This window comes from Meleagris gallopavo, chromosome Z, assembly GCF_905368555.1.
Source record: "Meleagris gallopavo chromosome Z, MGAL_WU_HG_1.1, whole genome shotgun sequence".
Lineage (NCBI taxonomy): Eukaryota > Metazoa > Chordata > Aves > Galliformes > Phasianidae > Meleagris > Meleagris gallopavo.
The window spans coordinates 20,475,416-20,500,466 of record NC_139435.1 but is presented as its reverse complement, the minus strand read 5'-3'; the positions used below and the strand labels follow the sequence as shown (position 1 = coordinate 20,500,466).

Below are 25,051 nucleotides of genomic sequence, written 5' to 3'. Positions count from 1 at the left end.
TGCTGGACAACAAGATCGATCGCAGCCCTGCTGAACAAGATTCGGAGGTACAGGTAGATAGCAAGATGGACATGAGCCAGCATGAGCCCAGTAGGCCAACCGGATCTTGGGCTGCACCAAAAGAAGTGTGGTCATCGAACTGAGGGAGGTGATCCTGATGAGGTGGAAGATCTACTCTGTGCTGGTGAGACCTCACCTGGAGTACTGTGAGCAAATGTGAAGTCCTCAGTACAGGAAAGACATGGACTTGGATCACATCCAGAGGAGGGCCACAGAAATGACCCAAGAGATGGGATGGAATACCTCTCCTGTGAGGACAGGCTGAGAGAGCTGGGCTGTTCAGCCAGGAGAAGAGAAGGCTCAAGGAGACGTGATAGCGGCCTGTCAGTATCTAAAGAGGGACTATAAGAAAGAAGTGGACAGACTCTTTAGCAGGGTGTGCTGTGATAGGACAAGGGAAAATAATTTCAAACTAAAAGAGGAGAGATTTATTGGATACAAGGAGGTAGTTTTTTACAGTAAGGATGGTGAGGCACTGGAACAGGTTGTTCAGAGAGGTAGTGGAAGCCTAATCCCTGAAGACATTCAAGGCCAGGGTGGACCAGGCTCTGAGCAACCTGATGTGGCTGTCAGTGTTCCTGTTCATAGCAGGGGAGTTGGACTAGACTACCTTTAAAGGTCCTTTCCAATTCAAACAATTCTATGATTCTGTGATCGCCACTGCTTCATGTTCTTGAAGACTCTATTCTGTGATTATTCTTCCAATGCAGACTTGCTGTTGCTTTGTATTAATCTCCATGTCTCGTGTCTTTTTGATGGATTTATATAAATTGAACTGAAACACACACACAGAAAACCGTTTCTGTATTTTCTTTTTCAGACAGAGATTGAAAATACAGAAGAGATTTAACAGCGTAGAAATGAACAGATTCATTAGCTCTTTCTGTTCTCTGAATAAGCCAGATATGGTATCTGAAGACAATATATTTTTCTTTTTCCTTTATCAAGTTACCCCATACACAACAGAAGGAACAGCTTCTAAAATTAAGCAGTAAAAAAAAACAAGCAGTTTGTATCTAAATATTTTAAAAAATAAATAAATAAATAAAAGAAGAAGCTAAAAGAGATTTCTGAACCATGGGGAATACTGGTGGTGAGTAACAGAACATAACAGAACAGGGGGGAAATTCTAGAAAAGTGAGGGAAGGGGGGAAGAGAGGGAAGAAGGAAAAAACCTGTAACAGCACATTGTTTTCAAACAGAAAACACAGCCCAGATAATTGTAAGCCTGATTTCAATAACCTGTTCTTAGACAAAAATAACAGCATCATTAACATGGAACCACAGAAAAAAAATAAATAAATTAACTGCATCTTATGAACAGATGGAAAAAAGAGACTGTCAAACTACCTCATGAGAAGGAACAAAACACAGAATAATTTCTGACCAAGTTTATACATGACAAAGACTAGGGAGAAGTAAAATGCCACAAAAGGAAAGGTAAATGTTCAATCTACTCAATTTATCAAAGTTCAGAGTGATTTGTTCACAATTTGCAAGCAAAGATGGATGTGCTAACAGAAAGTTAGCAGACAAGAGAAAGATAAAGATAATGCCTACAAGATGAAGCAAGTCAGAAGGCAGACAGAAAAAAAAAACCACAATATTTTATTTATTTAATGAGAACAGCAATTAAACAAATTTTAGTGGTATATTTGAACATAAAAAAAGGGATATTTCTCCCTCCGAAAGATAAGACTGAGATAAATTTTTTTTCACAAAGTCCTATGTGCTCTGTTAGGTGAAATTCTCACTTAAATGATCATGGCAGTTTTTTCTGCCTTATCCTCTGAAAGTCCAGGCTTTTTGGATGTTTTCCATTTTCATTAGATAAACAGCTTCTTCTCATTAGAAGTAGATATACCCTTATAAGGACTGAAGTTGTGTTTTCTTTACTCCTGCTGACACAGATTCTGCTCCGAATCTTGCTTAATACATCTTAAACCTTACTGCAGAACTAATCAATACAAGTAGTTTCGATGATAATTTCAATTAAGTACATTTATAACAAGGCACTTAAATAGCTTATACTGCTTATAATTATTATGAAACTCTACTGTGGTCTCCATGCTTAAACTTTCTTTAAAGTCAAGTGATCCCAGTGAAGAGGAATCAGTTACATACACTCTCTGTGGAAGACAAGCACTGAAGCTCAATAAAGTTACAACTATTAAATAAAACAACAGTGCTATTTGTCAAAAACAATCCATTTTATTTACATAGCATTGCCATAATTACGTGCAAGGGATTCTGATCAAAAAAGGGAGTACTTCAGTCTGTTACATATTCTTAACTCCTGACCTATTAAAAGTCTGCCCAACTATGAATCTCAGAAGTTCATTCCTCAAAACACAACTCCTAAAACTTATTGTAGTGCTTATTACCATGTTTAGTCAGTTTTACTGAATTTAGTCAGTGACCTAGTACAACTATTAATTACAGAAATTCTGACACAGCAAAAGGTTGGAGGATCTAGCTTGAAAGTGCCAGGTTTTACTGTTGTTCCCAAATAAACTAATATATCCTCAAAAATCCATAACAATCCAAGCTGGAAGAAACTATGCAACTAAACACTCATTTCAAGCAAGTAACTCTCACAGAGAAGAAACAGAGGGAAAGAAAACATAAATCCAAATTTTCTGCCAAAATGTAATCACAGAACAACAGCAAAGATATCTTCTCAAAAAGAATATAAAACTTAACATTCTTGATACACTTTTAAGGGACTATTTGACATTAATTTTGCATAAATACTTATGATATATGTAGATGGACACTGAATTTTGTTTATCTAATTCTTAAATATACGATAATTTGATAAAACTATAGAAGAATATTAGTCATCCTTAACATCCTATCAAAATTCTAAATATTTTGGCTTTCAGTACAATTTAGGTAAGTTTTCAAATGGAGATCAGAGGGTTTTTTTTTGTCTGTATGGCCATAAACTCCATATACAGTGCTGTGTGTTGAGATCTAATAGTATTTACCCTTTTAATAAAAAATTTAAGACAGCCAGCAGTAATAGACATAAACTATTATCACTAGTTGCATGTCTAGGTTGAAAACAGCTGATCAACTAATTAAAAAACAGAAGAGTTGTCTAATGTTTAGCAAGTAAAATACTTCACTGCTAAGTGAAATAAGCATAATCTTAATTGAGACAGCATACAACCAAAGGAGCTGCCGTTTATAGCAAAAACAAGTTTGAATCAGTAAAGTTTAAAATAATATTCTTTGTATTATTAAAAATATTATTATCTATTTATATGAAGTTTTCAACCGTTCAAATGGAATACAAATACTTAGGGTTTTGGTGTTTTTTTTTTTTTTTTTTTTTTTTGTAAAAATAAATCATGAAGATTAGATTTTCGTAAGTGAAAATCCATGTTTACAAAGCATCTGCTTTGAAAAGTGAATGTTCATATTATATATTCTCTCCTTCAGTTCTAGAAAATATCACTACTTTTTTATTTTAAATATAAAGTTGTATACTAAGAAGAACAAACACCTTCAACAAATACATCCATTTAATTGATAGAAACAACTAAGACTTAGGAAGAATCATTTAAAGCTCAAATGGCATTCTGGAAATCAAATCTGCAAGATTCATGCCGTGTCCACCAGAAGTATGCAGGCAGCTATCAAAAATTAATATAAATGTATCTATAAAAAAAAAAACAACTTGAAAATAGCCTGTAAAAATAAAAGTAGACTAAATGCAACTACTATCATTAGCTATTATTGATCTTAATTTCCTTTACTATTGTCAAAGACAATTAAACATGAGCATACTGGCAAAAAGTCTTCAACATTTCTTCAAATTCTATCTGCACGTTCAGAAGAAATATGAGAAAAACATAAAACTAAGGTAGAGTGAAGGCAAATTACGCAGATATAAATGAATTCACAAACCTTAAACACACTTTTATACAAAATTTGAAATGACCATTCTACTTAAGGACTGACACAATTTAAATTAAAATTTTCAAAGTGATTTAGAAGACTTGATGTATAACCACCATTTCACTAACAAAAATTCTTTAATCAGGGTAAATATTCGGTAGTAGATTTTAACTATGATTTAATAACAGACTGCCAGCTGCTATCATTCCCCAAAATAATGTAAAATTCCTAGAAGGAATAGCTAGTAAAAAAAGAAAAAATTGAAATCCAAAAATGTACAAAGGAAATAAGAATTTAAGTGCTATTCAGTATGTCCAGCTGTTAAAACAGAATGACACCAGACTGAAAACCGAGTAGAAGCCTAACAACAGCTGGACATGGGAGTAAAAATTTTGTTAATTACAGTTCAGCTACTAGCAAAACAACTTTAAAAATGGTATTACTGATCACCAGTAAAAGAAATGTCCTCCTTTCCAGGTGGCTTATTTCTAAAAAGTTGTCTACATATGTATGGAAGAAGAATGCAGAAAAGGGGAAGAGTGCTTCCAGCAACAGCCAACAAAGACAGAAGATGAAAAAGAAAAAGTTAATCACCCTGCACTGCATTGCTTCAAGTGAAAGAAAGCTGAGCTCCCCTGTTGACCCAAGAGGTAGAAAAATGAAACCTTGGTAAGACAGCTGAGTACCTCTGCTAATCTCATTATTAATTTGTATCACTCTCATCACTAAGGTAAGGTCTAACTGCTCCTTGTGCTTTGATTTGAAGATAAAATGGGCTTAAAAAAGAAACAACTTCTTAAGATCTATTATCCCACTTGACAACAAAAAATGAGCGGACTTGAATACAACTTATTGAAGACTTGCACTCAGAAAATGATTTGAGTGTTAAATCTTACAAAACAGAATACAGAAGAATATCAAACACATCTGCCTACTAAGACAGTGTAGTAGCTAAGACGGGGTGGAAGACCTGTGAAATGGTGATCAGCTCAGTAGGAGTTATTTCTACTATCTAAAAGATTTCCCAAACACATGGATTGCTTGTCCCAAAGATGATAATTTTACTTTCTTTTGCTATTACTAAACTAACTACTGTAGTCAAGTAATATGAACTATTACTGTAGCTAAATTTCACTTCCTTTTATTCATGCAACATTATTAAAGATTTGAAACTCTGAATATGATGATCAAGATTATTTGTTCTACTCTATTTTAAAAATAGGTTTTACCTATTTTGCCCCATAGTATAGCATGTAAAATGGCATGACTTGTGTGCCTAGATACAAACAGCAGAAGTGAAGAATAAAGAAAAATATTTCAACATACTGTAGACATCCTTCACTGCAGTACCGCTTTAAGATGTACTGATCATATTTACAAAAAATGTATTCCATAACAGAAACAAAAACCTCAAACTGTCCCTTCCCATGCTTCTCAACTCCATTGAAACAAAGAAAGGAAATGGAGCATGAACATTCAGCAATTAAAAAGTACATGGCTATACCACCGTTAAATCCCTCTTGCTATGTTACAAAAAGAAATTAAAAAATCACATGTGCAGCTAAACAATTGAGAGCACTCCAGCACTTTGAAATGCTATCCTGACCACAATATGGCACTAACAATTCACTTTATGATAAGTATTACACATTCTCACCTTCCATCATGCTAACTGCATTTTCACGGGTCATCTATGCATCCTTTTTTCCAGGTGATTAGACAAATGCATGCATAAACTTCACCTAAAAATATACTGACTCTTGCCAAGTAGCAGCAGGATGAAATATACCAGAGTAACAATCCAGTCTTTGTCCCAGGCTAACACTATACCTATTAACACACTTTGATGCTTAGCCAAGAAAAATCTCAGTGCTGGGATTCTGGTTTTTGTGCCCAAACAATCTGTGTTTGTGTTTAATATAGTATAGACTGCTTTTAAGTTACTGCCAATCATTAACTCTACAAAGAGCAAGTCTGGGGTTATTTTTTCTTTAAAATGAATATTAAGGTAAAGAATACAGAAGAACCTACATTATTCTGAAAAGAAGAATCATGCAATTCTTAGCTCTAAGCAAATGATCTTTTTCAGAAAACATGGTATTTCTAAAACCAATTCTGAAGTAATCTTTCTTTCCTGTATGTCATTTACACATTACTGAAATACTCAATTTCTCCAACCAAATATAAAAATACAGATGAAAAGGAGCAAACCAGCCTCTTAGCCTTGCAGAAACCTTAAGGACTGATTTTTACTAAAGGAAAAGAAGATAACTTCTTCAGGTTTTTGGTTTTTTTGTTTCATCTTATCAATGAAAAAGTAACTGATCAATTGTTTTAGAGAGAATGGATAAAATTTAAAACATGAAATTTAAGTAAAATATGTGATAAAGATTAATACAAACAAAGCAATATAAAACAAGCAGCACTCAAAGTTCTAATTCCAACAAGATGTGTTCTGTGATTCTTTCTAACATTGATGCCTATATATTTATGCCTTGGGCACAAAGTCATGAATACTTTCTACAGCACTGAAATTTGCTTCAAAGTCTCTCAACTTGAACAGCTGGCCCTGCCTTTGTAGTTCCCTTTTTTGATGTTTTACCAAGGACGGTATCAGAGATCTGTATTACAAGGAACTCCTCAAGTAATTATAAAGACCTAATTGAGGCAAAATGACAACAGTAAGGGCCAAGGGGATAGGAAGGCAATAATGTTGTAAGACAGACTTAGGAAAAAGAAAACTTTTTCAGTCTGAAAAGTAAGGACTTCCTTTGTCATTTTAACCAAAATAATATTTCCTCTGTTTTATCCTTCATGCAACATGATGATTGTCAAATTCTAGTCAAAAGGAAATTCATTTCAATGAACTTTTACTTGCAAGAGTATTTTCACTGGAATCACTGAGCCAGTTGCAGAACTGAGCAACTTCCATATGACTGTGGATAAATGGCAATTTATAAAGTAGCACTTTGGTTTCAAATCCATTTTGAATTTATCTGCCATGATAAGTCATTCAAAGCATACTAAACACACACAGATTAATGTGGAAGCATTAACAAAACATTTGGCATGCAGACAAATATGACTGTAAGGTACTGTATGGGTATTGTATGGCCTGCAGGTGAGTCTGTGTATGGTATCAATACAAAATCAGAACACTGATTTCAGAAGATTCAGAAACCATTTCCCTTCTTTCAGACACTCCTGAAATATGTAGGAGTAAACCTACTTCCTCTTGTTCTCCTTTAAATTCTAAAGAGAATTTTTGTGTGTACGGTTTGCTAGTTTTACATTTGTTATAGTCAAGATCAAGCGAAGTACTATAAAAATATCTAACACTCCTTTTCTGGGAGTCTAATTTATAAAGACATCTCAACAAACAGAAAGCAAATAAAAACCAACAAAAAAAACCAAACAACCCCAAACCCCAAATGTTCTGTTTATATATTAAAATACTAGTTATACAGAAGAGTGCATGTTTATATTTTTCAAGAGTCAGAAGCTTAAAACAGATACTACAGACACATTCAACCATGGAAATGGAAAAGGAGTGCATTCATTTAAAAGGATACATCAAAATGCACTTCCATTTCTCATTTTTTCATGAAAGTCACATTAATTTAGCATTTACCAACATCACCTGCAATATTTTGTGTTATCTAGACAATTAATTCCTGCCAACTTGTGTGGATCCTTTTTCTCAAAGCCATATGGATAAAAAAAAATCTATAATTCTATAACAGTAGCTCCAGCTCACACACATCTGCTTACCATAGCTGGGGCAATATGGCACAACAGATGTAGTCTCTCAGGTAACAGAGACTCAAAGAATTTAGGATTCAGAAGTTTTCCACCTGCAAAGCCATAGGAGGCATGCACAAATCAGAACCAGTATAACACACTTTCAGTGCGAACTAGGTATTGTGCTACATAATATTTCACAGGCTGTTATTTTGTATGTCTGACATAAGTTCTACAGTCTCCCAAAGCAGTGGGCTCATCTAAAGCATGTCACAACTATCAGACAGATTTGGGTATGTGTAGCAAGAACTGTGGTTAGAAATATAATCTACACTTAGGAAGCACAAACAGAAAAACACACTGATCTTGAAATGTGGCAAAGCTTTCTGTATTCTGCTTTAAAGCCACTTTATAAGTCATGGAATACCTTTTCCTCACAGCTGATACTTCAAGCTCTTTACATCTTTTTCCATAATAAGCATTGTCCTTATCCCTGCCAACTGTTCCTCTAGTGAAAGAACATCATCCTAATGTATACTAAAAATATTCAGGCAGATATTGCATGTATAACATACAGAGAGTGCCCCAAAATAATGCCTCCTATTTCATGTTGTTGGCCCAAGATGTCAGAAGTGAATGTCGGTGGTATGGTACTAGAGGCTGAACCTTCCCATCAATATTCTGTTACATGTTGTTGCCACGCGACTAAATGGCATCTGACGTAGAAGGGTGTATGAAGCAAAGGTGTGCCATGAACTCCTCCACACAGAAAAACTGGCACCTAGTGACATTCACTGATGTTTGTTGAACATTTATGGAGACCAAACTGTGGATATGAGGTGGTGGGTGGTGTGTTCCTGCAGCTGTGACAGCAACGTGAAAGACTGCCATGTTCTGGACAGTCATGCACAGCTGTCATATAACAAAGAGTGTCTCAATCAGCTCATCTGTGTGAATTGGCACATTACGACCAGAGAATTGTATATGGAGCTGAATTTTGGCTTCAGTGCATTGGAAACAGTAGTGACAATGTTGGAATATCACAGGTGGTGCCAGGTGGATCCCTACTGCTCGCATGCTGCAAGTTTGTCAGGATCTATTGAATCAGTGTGAGGCAAAAAGTGACAGCTGCCTGGATCGCATCATTTCTGGTGATAATATATGGTGTCACTACCCTGAGCCAGAGTCAAAACACAAGTCGATCGAGTGGCAAAAAAGTTCATGATGCAGACTTCATAGGGTAAAATGACGTGCACTGTTGTTTGAAATAGGAAAGAGGCGATCCTTCTGGATTTCCTGGAACCTGGACAAAACATCAACTCTGACTATTGCAACACAGCGCTGACTAAGCCGAAGGCTCAAACTTCCAGAGTCAGGCTAGGGAAAAAAAGACCTTTCTCTTGCAACATGATAACACTATGCCCCATACCAGTTTGAAGATCACTTTGCGCATACATGCATGGACTGTTATACCACACCCACCATATAGTGCAGATTTCACACCTTCTGACTTTAATCTACTATGGTCAAAGAAATATGACTGCATGGGCAACATTTTCATAGCAATTACACTATTGCAGCAGCTATGAAACAGTGGGTCACCTCTGCTGGTGCAGATTTTCACGAGCATGGCATGCAGGCTCTCATTTATCACTCACAATGTGATGCATAGCTAATGATGGTGACTGTCGAAAAATAGTGTTTTCTCACTGACAATTTGCTCTATCAAATAGTGTTTTTGTACTCTTTGTACCTGTTGTACTTGGAAACAAATAAGAGGCATTACTTTCAGAGAGACCTACAAAGAAATGTTATATTCGAGGAAATGAAACCTGTATGAGAATGTCCTATGTCATTGTCAAGTTTTCACAGCCAATTCCACATGCTTGAATTAGTACATTCTCAAGAATTCCTATGACATACAATCAAACTGTGATTTAATTGATTTGTGTATGTATTGTATCTAAAGGAAATGACTAATCTAATGAAATTCTCCCCGGTTACAGGTTAATTAATATGCAGAAACAACAGGGAAACTGAAATACTGCCCTACTATTCCATACTTTCCCGAAGTGAACCCTTCCACAATCTGAAATAAAAACTGAAAAGCACCACTACCACCACAAAAATTAAATGAACAAAGAAAAGAAAAACCTCATCATATACAGCTTTACAACATGATTTTCCAAATGGAATCTTCATTAGCATTTAGCATTTACTTAAGCACTTAACAGAAACGTTCTGATACTCTCCATCTGAATAGGAATAGTAGGAAAGACCTGATGTTTACACGATCCCTTGAAGTTCAGCATTGTATGAACTTCTTTACTTTCACAGAAATACTGGTTATAATTTTACTGATTATAAATTGGTGCTACATTTTACTCAACAAAAGATGTGAGGTAGTTCTGAAGAACAAAATAATTTCCATGGGAAGTTTCAAAGTTCTGTTTTCCAGATGATAATCTGAGATCTTTTCTGTTAGCACGATATGGTACTGGGCTCAAAAAAGGAGGTAAGATTGTAGAACTTCTTTGATCTCGAATGACAAAAAAACATTCATTATAAAGATTCTCCTATTTCAGTCTCATGCAAGCCACATGAGCTATAATCACATAATGCCTTAAGTTGGAGGGGACCTTAAAAATAATCTAGTTCCAACTCTCCTGCTGTGGGCAGATTGCCACCCACAAAAATGTTAAACATTTTAAAAATATATTAATATATATTATATTAAAACTATGAAGTTGAAGATTACAGGTGGCCCTTCAGTATAAAATATATGGTACACTAACAGGTGGAGCTCTGGAGATGCTGCTTGTAACTTTTGCATAATTATCCAGAACAACTTAAAAAAAAAATATTTTGCTTATTGCATACTATACCTAAAAATGAGAATTCAGAGGGCAGAGTGAGGAGTGTTGGAGTCCACTCTGCTGAAACCTTATGTTAACCACAGTTTTGCAACACATCTTAACGCAAGGAAACAAAGAACAAATTTTCAGAAGGAAAGTTAGGCATTGTTCTGTCCTAAAATACTTTTTTCTTTTTTTTTCCCCCAAAAAGTAAATATTACACATCTCTATTTACAGTCCTATCTGAACTAAAGGCTGCACAGAACATAATGAATTCACGTGAAAATTGTTTTAACACTTCATCTGCCATTTTGTAGCACTATATTACACAGATGATATATTTATCATATTTATTACACAATCACCGATACTCTCTCTGTTTTCAAACCAAGACAATGTATTTTAAACACACTTCCCTTTCATAGCAAAGCAGAGATAAAATTTAATTCCATGCCACCACTGACTTAGCAATTTTTCTAAGATGGTATGTGACAAAATAGCTGCTTTTGCACAAAATTGGAATTTCTCAATTTAATCTGTTAAAGTGTTTAAAATAGCTTTGGACATTTATTTGAGGGTGGAACACAAAATGGTTCACTGTAAAAACCTGTAATGAAAAAACAAACCTGTTTGCTACTTTGCAAATCTTGACTGTTCCTTGTTGTAACAGAATATCCATACAGGTGGAACATAATAATCATACAATGAACACATATTTTTTTAAGGCAAGAGGTCATTATAAAAGAGCAATATGTTTGTCTGTATTATAGTTGGGTGCAGCCAAAACTAATTATTTTTTTATTATATATCCAAAAATGAAACTAATCATTTTACACATATTCAAAATTTAAATTAATTTTATGTCAATTTGAGACTTCCTTTAAAAAACAAAAAACAGGCAAGACAAAAGAAACAACATTCAATGGTAATGGATTAAAATCACAATGCATCGACTTCCTGGATAAAGTTACAGTAAAATAATCCAACGCTTTCCCAGAGAAAAAGCATACTGAGAGGAGCATATAAGTCCAGACATAATGCTACCAGACAGTTTCTTAGTTGAATTCAACATCAGCTCATGCCAAGTTGCCAATCTGACTAATTTTCAAGTAAATCCAAATACCTACTCTTGATTATATTAGGAAAAGCTGCTTCCCACTACTTTCAGAAAAGAAAATTCTTAAAAAGTCAGCAGTGTACAAAAGGATTAAAGAATATCTCTGTTGAGTAAGAATTAGGTTACAGAGTTATCATTTAAAATAGTTGCCAATGTAAAGGATGTAAAGGACTGACTGAAAACATCCCTGCTCCCCAGGGAATTCCAGACACTGAATCACACAAACTGTCATAGGATGGCAAATTATCCTAACTGGATTGCTTGTTAATCTGAGTTTGTTAAAATAAAACAAAAGACTACAATAATTAACTGCAAAACTCTAGGAAGCAGGAACGGGACAAATGCAGAAAATGAGAAACTAATTCTTGGAGAATGGTGACCGAAAATAATCTGGAAAGCCCCAGCAACGTAAAAAAAATCTCAGTGATCATTGTAAGAACAGAGTGACAGAAGCAAGAAAGTTCTCTATATACAGCAGTAGTAACACTAATAAGAGATTACTGACCAAAGCTCTTTAAGGAATGTTGAAAAATTGGAGAAGGAACAAAAAGGCCTCAAAATGATCTTAAGACTGGAAAAAATGTCTTACTGTGAAGGACTGAAAGAACTCAATGGGTACAGCTTATCAAAAAAGTCAGAAAAGACTCAATTAGAATTTAACTAGGTGAAGAATAGAAAATACTGCACATTGTAGTGAACTTCAGAAAAGCACACAGCAAAAAAAAATCATTGGTTGCAAGCTGGATCCAGACAAATAAAATTGGATGAAGTACTATTAAGAGTAAGGTGTCTGGAACAGATTACACTGTCCAACTAAAAATGGACCAAATTATACTCTGGTACCTACAAGCTATTTCTGAACACCTTCCTGTTTATCTGTGGCAATTGAGCTTAACATAGTGGCAAACAGCTGTGAATTATGGCACAAAATACAGTTTATCTCATAGTTTCCTTTGGCTTATAACACTATTAACAGAATACCTGAATTTACTATCACAGAATCACAGAATGGCCAGGGTTGGAAGGGACCTCAAGGATCATGAATCTCCAAACCCCCTGCCACATGCAGGGCCACCAACCCCCATTTAATACCAGACCAGGCTGCCCAGGGCCCCAGTCTGGCCCTGAACACCTCCAGGGACGGGGCATCCACCACCTCTCTGGGCAGCCTGTTCCAGCACCTCACCACTCTCTGTAAAGAACTTCCCCCTGACATCCAACCTCAATCTTCCCCCATCAACTTAAAACCATTTCCCCTCATAGTGCTGTTATCCACCCTTTCAAAGAGTTGATTCCCCTCCTGTTTTTAGGCTCCCTTTAGGCACTGAAAGGCTGCAATCAGGTGACCCCGCAGCCTTCTTTTCTCCAGGCTGAACAAGCCCAGCTCCCTCAGCCTGTCTTTGTAGGGGAGGTGCTCCAGTCCCCTGATATACTATGTACATTTAAAAAATAAAAACAAAAATAAGTACTTCATTAAGTATAGTGAGGTCTGAAGTCAGTTGCAAAGAAGGTTTGTACTCCAGAACTCAAAAGCCATTCATATCAACATACTATTTCTATTTCCTGGTACCAAACTGAAAAGCAGGGAGACAGACAATATTCCTGGACAGATCCTAACAGAAGCAGTTACATCTGGTTTAAAGAAGCACTACTATTAAACATTAAATATTATTCAGTAATTAATAAATTCAAAATTCTAATTACTGTTAAAGAAAGAATATCACAGTTATATATACATGGAAACAGATAAGCTTCATATTTCAAAGTGATTTTTTTCTCCTTCATATGCCTGGGAATAGTTCCCAGGAAAATTTGTCTCGTGATTTTTCCAAGAGCCAAGATGATGTTGACTGCACAGCTATTGCTTTTTTTTTTGAAAATGGGTGCAGCAAGTTCACTAAATGGGTGCAGTATTTGCAACAACCTCCAGTCAGCAGATTTCTTCAGTGTTTCAACTATAAACATCAGCCTCACAGTGACATCAACCGGCACTCTCAGTATCCTCAAATACATCCCATCTGGTCGAATACACTTTTTTGGGTCTCTCAGACTTCTCAGCAATTTCTGATACAACTGTTTACCACTGTCAGTGGCTCCTCTTTCTTTGAAACATATCTGCAGACACAAAACCCTGGAAAATTTTGTTGGTGATGATACTTGATAATCAAGTATCTCTGTCATTCCTGCATGCACTGTTACCATATCACAGGAGGCTATAAACACATATGTTACCCATACACAATCTTTTATTGTTTATGGAGTCAAAGAAGTTCTTTCAGTTGGCCTTTACTCTCCTTGCCCACTGCAACTTCAGTGAAGCTTTGGCTTTCCTAGCAGAATCACTGCATGCCCTGACAGCAATTCTTGAGAATTGCAGACAATTCTCACTTTCACCTCCAGTATATACGATTTTTTTATCAGACATCACACATTAATTCCCTGTTCAGTCAGTTTCTTGACGTATCCACCCTATTTTTTTTTTTTCAAGATCTCTGAGTACTAGAATGTGCCACAGCTGTATCTGAAGACCTGTCTGCTCTGACTTCACAGAATTCCATCTACCAGTTCTACAAATAAATCAAATCTAGATGTCCGAGGTCTGAATTCTCAAGGTCTGAATCCTCATTTCATCCAGGAACCACTGATGTAATGGAGACTGAGAGATGCCTTGCTGACTTAATTCATCACTCTTCAACATCTTTATCAGTGACACAGATGAAGGAATTGAGTGCATCCTCAGCAAGTTTACAGATGACACCAAGCTGAGCGATGCAGTCAATACACTGGAGGGAAGGGAAGCCATACAGAGGGACTTGGACAGCCTGGAGAAATGGGCCCATGTGAACATAATGAGGTTCAGCAAGGTGTTGCACTTGGCTGGGGCAATCCCAGGTATTTATACAAACTGGAGGAAGATCTCCTTGAGAGCAGCCCTGTGGAGGAGGACTTGGGGGTCCTGGACATGAGCTAGCAGTGTATGCATGCAGCCCAGAAGGCCAACTGTGTTCTGGGCTTCAACTCACACATTTGATAAAAAATCCCATACAAAACTATTTTAAAGTCTGTATTCTAAAGACATTTGCTTTTACAGTAAAACATTGGAGCTGGAAACTCACACACTGTAGGACAGAGAAATTAAGAGTGTTGATGACTGATACATAAAACACAGCAACCCTTATGTTTGTACCTGTCAATCAAGAACATGGTGATACATAACCTATTGGATACCCTCCCTGGGAAAGGAGGGATTCTCAACAATTACAAAAATTAAAAGATTTCTTTCAATCCAAAATTAGGCAATGTCCTTAATTATTTTACTTCCTTTCATATGTATGTCTGCATCATAAACACAAAGTAAAAAGAGCACAGCAAATGTATTAGATCAAAATATTCTACCATATATTATTAATGTACGGAAAAAATATCAAATAATTATTTTAGAGCAACTATTGATGCAGATAGAAAAGCCTCTATTTAAAGGTTTTTTAAAAGCTTTTCATGGGATCACATATAAAGTTAACTTTGGATATTCTGCACCACAGAATTATGGAAGAACTTCAGGAAATCAATCTCGCATACTCAGTATATCAGTATTTATTCAGATGCTAAAAAAATGATGCCTTAACCGTATGTACTTTTATACATTTAGTCTAGGTTACTTTCAAAGAACTTGTACTCCATGGTCCAAAATTATCTTAGTATGAACTTGAGCTTGTCTATTGAGCATGTTGTGCCTAGATGTCAAGATTACAGTCAGTATGCAGTCATTTAAGCAAGTGCAGACACTTGTAAAAAAAAAAAACTATTCCATTCTGTTATAACAAATGGGGAAAAAAAAAACACTAAACAACTCAGATAATTATACCTCAAGAAGTGTTCTGTGCGTTTATGCTATGATGAACAACGGCACTGGTGGACAAGGGAAACGTGACTGATGTCATTCACCTGGACTTGAGCAAGACCTTTGACATGGTCCCCACCACATCCTTATCTCCAAATTGGAGGGATGTGGATTTGATGGGTGGACCACTCGATGGATAAGAAATTGCTTGAAAGGCCGCAGACAGAGGGTGGTCGTCAATGGCTCTATGTCCAGGCAAAGGCCGGTAACGAGTGGCATCCCCCAGAAGTCTGTCTTGGGACCGGTGCTCTTGAACATCTTTATCAATGACATCAATGATGGAATCGAGTCCACCCTCAGCAAGTTTGCTGATGACACCAAGCTGAGTGGTGTGATTGGCATGGTGTAAGGAAGGGATGCCATTGAGAGGGACCTCAAAAGGCTAGAAAGGTGGGCCTGGGTGAATCTGATGAGGTTCAACACAACAAAGTACAAGGTTTTGGGAGGAATCCCAGGCATTTAGATAGACTAGAAGGAGCGGTTCTTGAAGGCAGCCCTGCAGAGAAGTACCTTAGGGTCCTGATGAATGAAAAGCTTAACATGAGCCAACAATGTGCCCTTGCAGCTCAGAAAGTAAACGGTATCCTGGACTCTACCAGAAGAGGGGTAGCCAGCAGGGACAGGGAGGTGATTGTCCCCCCCTACTCTGCCAGTGAGGCCCCATCTGGAGTACTGTGTCCAGGTCTGGAGACCCTAGTACAAGAAAGAAGGGAGCTGTTGGAGAGGGTCCAGAGGAGAGCCACAAAGATGATCAGGGGGCTGAAGTACCTTCCCTACGAAGACAGGCTGAGGGAGCTGGGCTTGTTCAGCCTGGAGAAAAGAAGGCTGCAGGGTCACCTGATTGCAGCCTTTCAGTACCTAAAGGGAGCCTGCAGACAGGAGGGGAATCAACTCTTTGAAAGGGTGGATAACAGCACTATGAGGGGAAATGGTTTTAAGTTGATGGGGGAAGATTGAGGTTGGATGTCAGGGGGAAGTTCTTTACAGAGAGTGGTGAGGTGCTGGAACAGGCTGCCCAGAGAGGTTGTGGGTGCCCCGCCCCTGGAGGTGTTCAAGGCCAGACTGGATGGGGCCCTGGGCAGTCTGGTCTGGTATTGAATGTGGAGGTTGGTGGCCCTGCATGTGGCAAGGGGGTTGGAAATTCATGATCCTTGAGGTCTACTCCAGCCCTGGCCATTCTGTGATTCTGTGATAAAGTAAGTAATTTCTTACATTTACACAGTATATATCTTAAGCTTCATGAGATTATTTTTATTATACCTATGGTGACATTAACTTTATCTAGGAATGTGCAATCTGTATAAAAGAAAATATAAGGAATGTAGTAGTAACTATATTTGTACTTCTTTATTATATATATGTAGATACTCATCTCCTTATGTTTGTGACTTATAAACCAAAAGAAAAGGACATTACTTAGTTTAGCCGCACTTCATAGGTCTATTATGAGTAAAATACATGAGAGAAACAGTTAAATTCAAGTGATTAAACTCCATTTCTTCCTCAGTTCAGTTATTCTAGTTATTATTATTATATATTATTAATTATTCATATTGCTGTTTAATAGCACATCTGTGTTAGGCATGCAATTGAAACTGTACTCTATTTGCATGCTGTGTTTTGCAAACAAGAAGCAATGAGAACTTTTAAAAGCCAGTAACTAGAAATGTGTAGCATCTGAGCTCCACCTACAGGATAAGAGCAAACATAAAACCAGTTTTAATTTGCCAAAGTAAAAGAGCACTACATACTATGAAGCTTTCAGCTGATCTGCTCAAGACACTACCATTTTTAAAACTTCATGCAATGTTATGTGTGTATTTTCATGTACACAGCTGTTCTGTATTTTCAACTTTAAGTTCAATCTTTCTATAAAAACAACAGATACTTGGAATTTCTCTAACGAGCTGCCATAATGAACAAGATTTTTTTTCCTGAAGTTTTTTATCTGGTATAAAATTGGAAAGTCTATTCAAATTATTTTTCTATGTAAACAAAAGTCTCAAAAGGATGTTGAAATTACTAAAACTAACATCACCATCTGAGCACCCCATGAACAACTGCAGTTGAAGAAAGAGTTGTGGATCTCAATACCATGAATTTGAGAAGGTGTCTATTATCTCCATACTGTTTCTCTAAAACAGACGTGCAAATTTTTCATTTCACAAAAGCATTTGTGTGAAAAACAGGATGACTAATAAAAATGATTAAAGATTTGTAAAACAAGTCGTGTATGTTAAAATTCATTACTCAGAATAAAAATATTTTTAGAAATTCTCTTATTCTGTTAGCACATTTAACTATCTGACAAGATGAACAATACCTGATAGATATGACAATTTTCTTGTCCCCTTGATATTTCACTAGACATGCCTCTTCAAGGTAAGTAGAGTGGATCGAACCTTTTGTTTGATAGTCACACCTCATCCATTTCCCCTGACAGCAGACACTTGGACAAGTGGCTGGTGAAGTCCCACGAGAATATTATCAATTGTCCCCACTATACTTACAAAAAGGCCACTACTCTAGACAAGGAAACTTGATAACCAGATTATTATCTCATCAAAGCCAATGTTACTGGCACCTTATTTATATCAAACAACCCATGCTTTTAATTTTCATACAGGATGCCTCACTGTTTGGAAAATAACAGATTCTAGAAACTGATGTTACCTGTAGTACTAAACAGTGACTCCAAGAGCTATTGCTCTCAATCGCTAAGAAAGCATCCAATAAAACTCACTTCAAAAACAAGATAGTCCACTTGGCTATAATACTAATACACCTTCCCTGAAAGAGCGGAATAATCACAGACACAACACACCATACTTGCATAGGAAGAGCCAGCAGCTTACAGACTGTACAAATATCTATGAAATCTGAAAAAGTATAATGCAAGCACTCCTAAGGGTATGCTCAATCTTTATGTCAATCTCATGCTGAGAAACTGCAACTACATGTTAGACAAGTTTGGATCTATTAGCCATTGCTGCAAAACCCAACAAGTAGTTAAGCAGATTGGTTGGCAAACCATTGAACACATAGGTATTGTGAATCTTTAGAATCATTAAGGTTGGAATGATCCTCTAGTCCAACCATCAGTCCATGCCACTGACCACTCTACACCATGTCCTTCAGTGCAACATCTACTCTTTTCTGAAAACATCCTGTGATGGTGACTCAACCACCTTCCTGAGCAGCCTGTTACATCACTACTTTTTCAGAAAAGAAATTTTACCTAATACCCACTCCGAACCTCACTTGATATAACTTAAAGCCATTATTTCTCGTTCTATCACAAGTTCCCCAGGAAAAGTGGCTAAATGCCACTTCGCCACAACTTTAGGTAGTTGTAGAGAGCAATAAGGTCCTCCCTCAGCCTCCTCTTCTCCAAACTAAACAATCCCAGTTTTCTCAGCTGCTCCTCTAATGCTCTAAACCTCTCACTAGCTTTACTGCCCTTCTCTGGACATGCTCCCAGGCCTTAATGTCTTTCTTGTAGAGAAACTGAACACTGTACTCATGATGTATGGCATCACCAGTGCTGTACAGAGCATGTAAAGAGCACAATGTCTTTTGCTATTCTAGAGACGTTTGGCTTCCATGTACTTAAAGACCCTTTTTCAGAAAAAGCTTTCCTTGGACATCTCTTTTATTTCTGACCCCTCCCTTCCATTCTACGATAAGGCCATTTAACACTGATCTTTTTTTGTCCAGTCCAGAGGTATTCTCTCCCATGTTTCTCAAAAACTAGATTCAAGTTTAAACTATCAAATGAAACTAAGAACTGAGAAACCAACAGGCAGCTTCATCTTTCATAGTCGAGGGAGGCTGACAAATTTAATGCAGTACTAAAACAAAAATGCAGTAAATACAAAACTGAAATTGAACAGCAAATAACTGAAAATAAGTTGAAGGAGAAAAATAATATATGATACTTACCTGCGACTGGTGGTTTTCTTTTCCATCTTAGTTTCTTCCTCTTGAAGTTGCAGTTTTGCAGTTTCATTTGTATCCATTTTCAACTTTTTTGCAATGCGTTCTTTCATTTGAAATCTCTCATTGCTAGCAGTGTCACCTTCTACACTGTCAACATCTTCATCATTTTCATCTTCCTCCTTTATTGATAGAACATGAAAAAAAAATTCCTTAGCTTTTTCTACTTTTTAACTACATAGTCTTCAATACAGAAACTTCTTCTTACAAAGATAATTCTTTACCACAACAGCCAAAAAAACTAACAAGCAAAAATCCACAACTTTTAAAATTACTTCAAAGAATAATTTCAACAATGTCTCTGTATCATTTAAAAAACAGAAACAGTCAGACTTTAATCCCTTAAAGGTATGCAGAAGGTTTCATGGCAGTATGCTATTAGTTTGATTATTACTTATGGATCCAGAAGTCGATCAAGGCAATATACTAAACACTTCACTAATTTTCCCTTAAAAGAAAACCAGAAATGCAGAAGGCCAACTGTATCAACTGATGGGTGGCCAGCAAGGAGAAGGAGGTGACTGTTCCCCTTTTGCTCTGCCCTCATGAGGTTCCACCTGCCATATGCACATATGCAGGTTGGGCAGAGAACAGCTCTGAGGAGCTTGAAAGCAGCTCTGAGGAGAAGAATCTGGGGGTGCTAGTTGACAAAAGATTCAACATGAGCTGGCAATGGGCGCTTGCAGACCAGAATGCCAACAGTATCCTGTACTGCATCAAGAGAAGTGTGACCAGCAGGTCAAGGGAGGAGATTCTGCACCTCTACTCTGCTCTTGTGAGACACCACCCAGTGTACTGTACCCAGTTCTGAGGTCCCCAGCACAAAAAGGACATGAAGCTGTTGGAATGGGTCCAGAGAAGGGCCATGAAGATGATCAGAGGGCTGGAGCACCTCCCCTGTGACAACAGGCTGAGTGAGTTGGAGCTTTTCAGCTTGGAGAAGAGAAGAGAAGGCTACGAGACTTTATAGAGGGCTTCCAGTACCTGAAGGAGGCCTAAAGAAAAGTTGGAGAGGGATTTTTTATAAGGCATGCAGTGACAGGATGAAGGGAAGTGGCTTAAAACAGGAAGAGAGTATATTTAGACTAGATACTAAGAAGAAATTCTTTACTGTGAGGGTGGTGAGACACTGGAACAGGCTACCCAGCGAAGTTGTGAATGCCCCTTCCCTGAAAGCATCCAAGGCCAGGTTGGATGGGGCTGTGAGAAACCTGGTCTAGAAGGAGGTGTCCCTGCCTATAGCAGGGGGTAAGAATGAGATGATCTCAAAGGCCCCTTCCAAGCCAAACCATTCTGTGATTCTGTGAAATGTCCAAGCTTGCTGTGTCAAAATCCAGCACGACAGCCAATAGCAGAGAATCACAGCTTAAGCAAGAATGTGATCATGCACCTGGCTTGAACAAAGGCAGAATTTGTGTTTGTGTATCCAAGAAGCTGAGCACATACTGTGTTTCGCAAAAGAGGTAACAGCACATACGATGGAAATAAGCTGTTCTCTTTTTGTTTAGGTGCAAGGATGAGGGAGACTGCATCTGTCCTTCACTCTCACTCACTGAGTACCAGCTAACAGATAATAGGCACTGACCTATGCATAGAGACAAATATGAAAAATGAAGTACTTATAAGGATTCAATTTACGGAATACAGGATTATATTCCCAGTCATTCATGTTTCGATAGCAACTCAAAGATCTATCCCATCATCCATGGCTATAGGTAAAGATGCACTTCAATTTGCAATTTTATTCCATAATATCAATAAAAATTTCCTTGTTTATAAAATATTCTCCATGTTTGGATGTCCAACTTATTACTGCTTGCTTACTTAAATTTCCCACCTTTCAGAGGTGACAGTATTTATCAGTGCTATTTTTAGTGATATACTTGTTTCCTTGAAGAAATCTTTCCAATAGCATTCTCACTCACACACAGCCTTCCCCTCAGAGATTAGTGTTTTATCATCATTCATGATAAATTTAATCTTAATTCCTTTCCCATCCCTGAAGCAATGTCAGGGTTTGTATTAATGGTTTGTGACTCCGTGGTACTCAGCCTCAATATATACCTCATTTACTGACTGAAATATCTGCTAAGAAGTTTTCATAAAATGCATGGTAGCATGCAGCAGCAACTTTACCCTGACACGAAAGCTCACAACTGCCAACCCTCCGAGCTCTCAAAGGGTTACTGGTTTTTGCTGGAAATCTGACTTGAGCTAGCTTTAAAAATCCTCAAAAGTGGCATTTATTTCCCACAGGAAAATGTTAAATCCCATACAATAAGGAAAAAAAAAAACTTATCTGTAAAAATAAATAATAATTTAAAAAATTACCTACCTCACTCAAATAGCTCTCTTCATTTGATGCATCACTAAAAAACAATAATAATACTTTGAAATAGCAGAGAAGACTTAAAATACTGTTTAAAACAGTTCTTTAATAAAAAATTTAACTAATTGAAATTTTAGTCAAATTAGTCATTTATACCATCCTCACATTCATTCTAATCAAACTACCAATCAATAGTATTTTCTGTCATTTGTCATCATCTTCTCTAAATAAAAAGTTTAAAATCATAGGATAAAACTGCAATCTGCTACAGACACATTCTATTACTAACCATATTCAGACAAAATATTCAGACAAAGTATACAGTTGCTTCAAAGGTGAGGAACAATACAAATTATTATAATTATTTTTAAAAGTTAAGTCAAAACATGTATTGATTAAGAAAATATTATGATTATGCAAGTGAATAGAACACTATAAAATAGCCCTGGAAATCAATCTGGACCAATAACTAACAAATTAATGGGCACAATCTAGGTGTAATATCTTACAAGCACAAGCAAAAATCCTAACTAACTGTACAATAATTTAGTCAGAGAATATACATAAGTGAGCATGTCATCTTGTTTTCTGCCTACTGTTTGCACTGTACTGTTGAAAAGAAAAAGAAACAACAAAAGTCACTCTTAAGATAGTTGATTTTTATCTCATTTATACATTCATAGCATTTCATGGCAAATATTCTGTATTTAAGAAAGCCTTTTTTATGTAGGTGTTTTATTTGCATTATACTGACATGTGAATTTAACATAAAAAACTTTCTGCGGAAGTAATTCTTTTTTAATAGAACTTAAAAAAAATCATTTGAAAGTATTAAAGAAAATATTTTGAATTAATACAATTCTGTAATTCTGACATCAGTGCCGAACAAGAAGATGCACAGTATGAGATAACTTGTGGGTTTTGTGTCAGTAAAGGAAACAGTCTTATTAACCTCTGGCAGTTTTCTGAAGGGGCTACATGTGGCTGTGGATGAGCTGTCTGCTTTATTACATTTGCTCTCACACATTCTCTAATCAAATGTTTTTAAGGAAACTAAGTAGCTCTGAGATGACAGAGAAAACTTCTGCACTAATAAATTAAAGGTTATAAGACAGGAAGCAAAAGTCAGGAGCAAACCAATACTTCATGCAGTGAAGATTACTAATTTATTCCACAATAGCATACTTGGTCTTGAGTTGTTCATCACACTCAATAACAAAGCAGGCAAGTAACTACACTGCTCATTTTTTTAAAAAGACTACATTACGCAGAACAGTACAGACAAGAGCAGACTAATGAATAGCAGAAGAAACAGAAATATAAGATAATAAAATGTGAGATGAAATTTGAAGTCCATAAAAGTAAAGCTATGCACACATGTAAAAAGAATTCCACAAATAGGACAAGAAGCTTGAAGTTGACCAGCACTAATCATGAATTCTTTGAATATCATCCTGAGATAATTCCATTAAAAATGTATAAACAATGGCTTAAAAAAGCAAATCAGAAAATTAAAAGTATTAAAAAAAATAAACAGAGGACAAACTGAAGACGTCTTTATGCAAGTATATAGTCTTGTCTTTAAATGCCATCTTCAATTTGTTTAGATGTAAATAAAAAAATAGCAAAACGATATTTCAGAACAGAAAGGACATCAGAAAAGAGAAACAAGAATAACTAAGGATACTGAACTCTTGTGTAAAGAAAACCTAAGAAGATTTTAAGGATTCTGGATGGAAAAGAAATGGCATAAGAAGGGAATGTAGTAAAAACAGGTATATAAGGACTGGCTGCTCACTGTCTCTTCCAAACAAGAATTAGAAATTACCAAACAAGGTCGGCACCATGATGTTTCAGAAAAAAACAAAAAAAAACAAACAACAACAACAACAAAAAACACAAAACAGAGAAAAAATAAAACAACAACAAAAAAGGAGATACTTCCTTCTGCAAATGTAGGACAGGAAGATGCAAATGTAAAAAAACATTACAAGAGGTCACTGCATAAATACTTCGAAGAGAGCCCGTGTAAGGGTTCCTAATTAGACAAACCATATCAAAATCTGTCAGTTCTGTGAGCTGAAAGTAGTTGGAGGTTGTACGGCTATTCAGCAAAACGATACGTTTGCCCTATTTTTCATCTTTCTTGGGCACCCATTGCTGGATGCCCACTGCTGGATGGCAACTGCATAGTGGGTTAGAGGAACATTTGATCCAATCCAGCAAAACGTTTCATACTTTCTTAAAGAGTGACAGACATAAACTGAGTATCACTGCATCAGGTCTAAATTCTTGAAAGTAAATCTGCTCTGGAATGTGGAAAACTTATATTAACCTTTTGACAGCAGGAACTGAGCTCAAACGTGGATCATCCTTCAGTAGATCATGACTACTTTTACTCTTTCCCTTCATGCTCTGTTAAAAAAAAAAAAAACAGGGTTACAAATTTCAAATTTCAGTGTTTGAGAGAATAGAGAAAAAGGCAATGCTAAGGAAAAAATTATTTCCCGTTAGTTTTAGCCCAAGCAGTGAGCATAAACACTTCTAGTTACAGAAGAACATAATCCCTGTAGGAAGACAGTAATAGTGTGGATAATAAAATCTCCTTCTAATTTATAAACACCTTCCTTATATATTATATTTGACACTGTCTTCTGTGACATTCTCCTAGAGAAGCTGGCAACTGGGGGTTTGAGTAGATAAATACTCTCTCTTGGGTAAAAAACTGGCTGGATGGCCACTCCCAAAGAGTGGTGGTGAATGGCGTTAAATCCAGCTGGCTTGAATGGTGCTCCCCAGGGGTTGGTATTGCAGCCTCTCCTGTTCAGTATCTTTACTGATGACCTGGACAAGAGGATTGAGTGCACCCTCAGTAAGTTTGCAGATGACACCAAGCTGGGAGGAAGTATTGATCTGCCTGATCCTATTAGGCCTATCAGAGGGATCTGGACAGGCTGGATAGCTGAGCTGAGGCCAATGGGATGAAGTTCAACAGGATCAAGGCTGGGTCCTCAATTTTGGTCACAGCAACCTTAGGCAGTACTACAGGCTTGGGACAGAGTGGCTGGAAGACTGTGTGGAAGAAATGGACCTAGGGGTGTTGGTCAATGCTCAGCTAAACATGAGCCAGAAGTGTGCCCACGTAG

General features: G+C 36.8%; 1 protein-coding gene across 1 annotated transcript in view; it reads right to left on the bottom strand.

Moving 5' to 3' along the window:
• CWC27 (CWC27 spliceosome associated cyclophilin) overlaps positions 1-25,051 on the bottom strand; it is a 117,494-nt gene that overhangs the window by 82,566 nt on the left and 9,877 nt on the right. The window contains exons 8-10 of the mRNA XM_085214222.1: positions 24,241-24,320; positions 21,912-21,945; positions 19,523-19,698 (exon numbers count right to left, since the gene is read on the bottom strand). Coding sequence (XP_085070348.1) covers positions 19,523-19,698; positions 21,912-21,945; positions 24,241-24,320 — 290 coding nt within the window. The remainder of the gene's footprint in view (positions 1-19,522; positions 19,699-21,911; positions 21,946-24,240; positions 24,321-25,051) is intronic.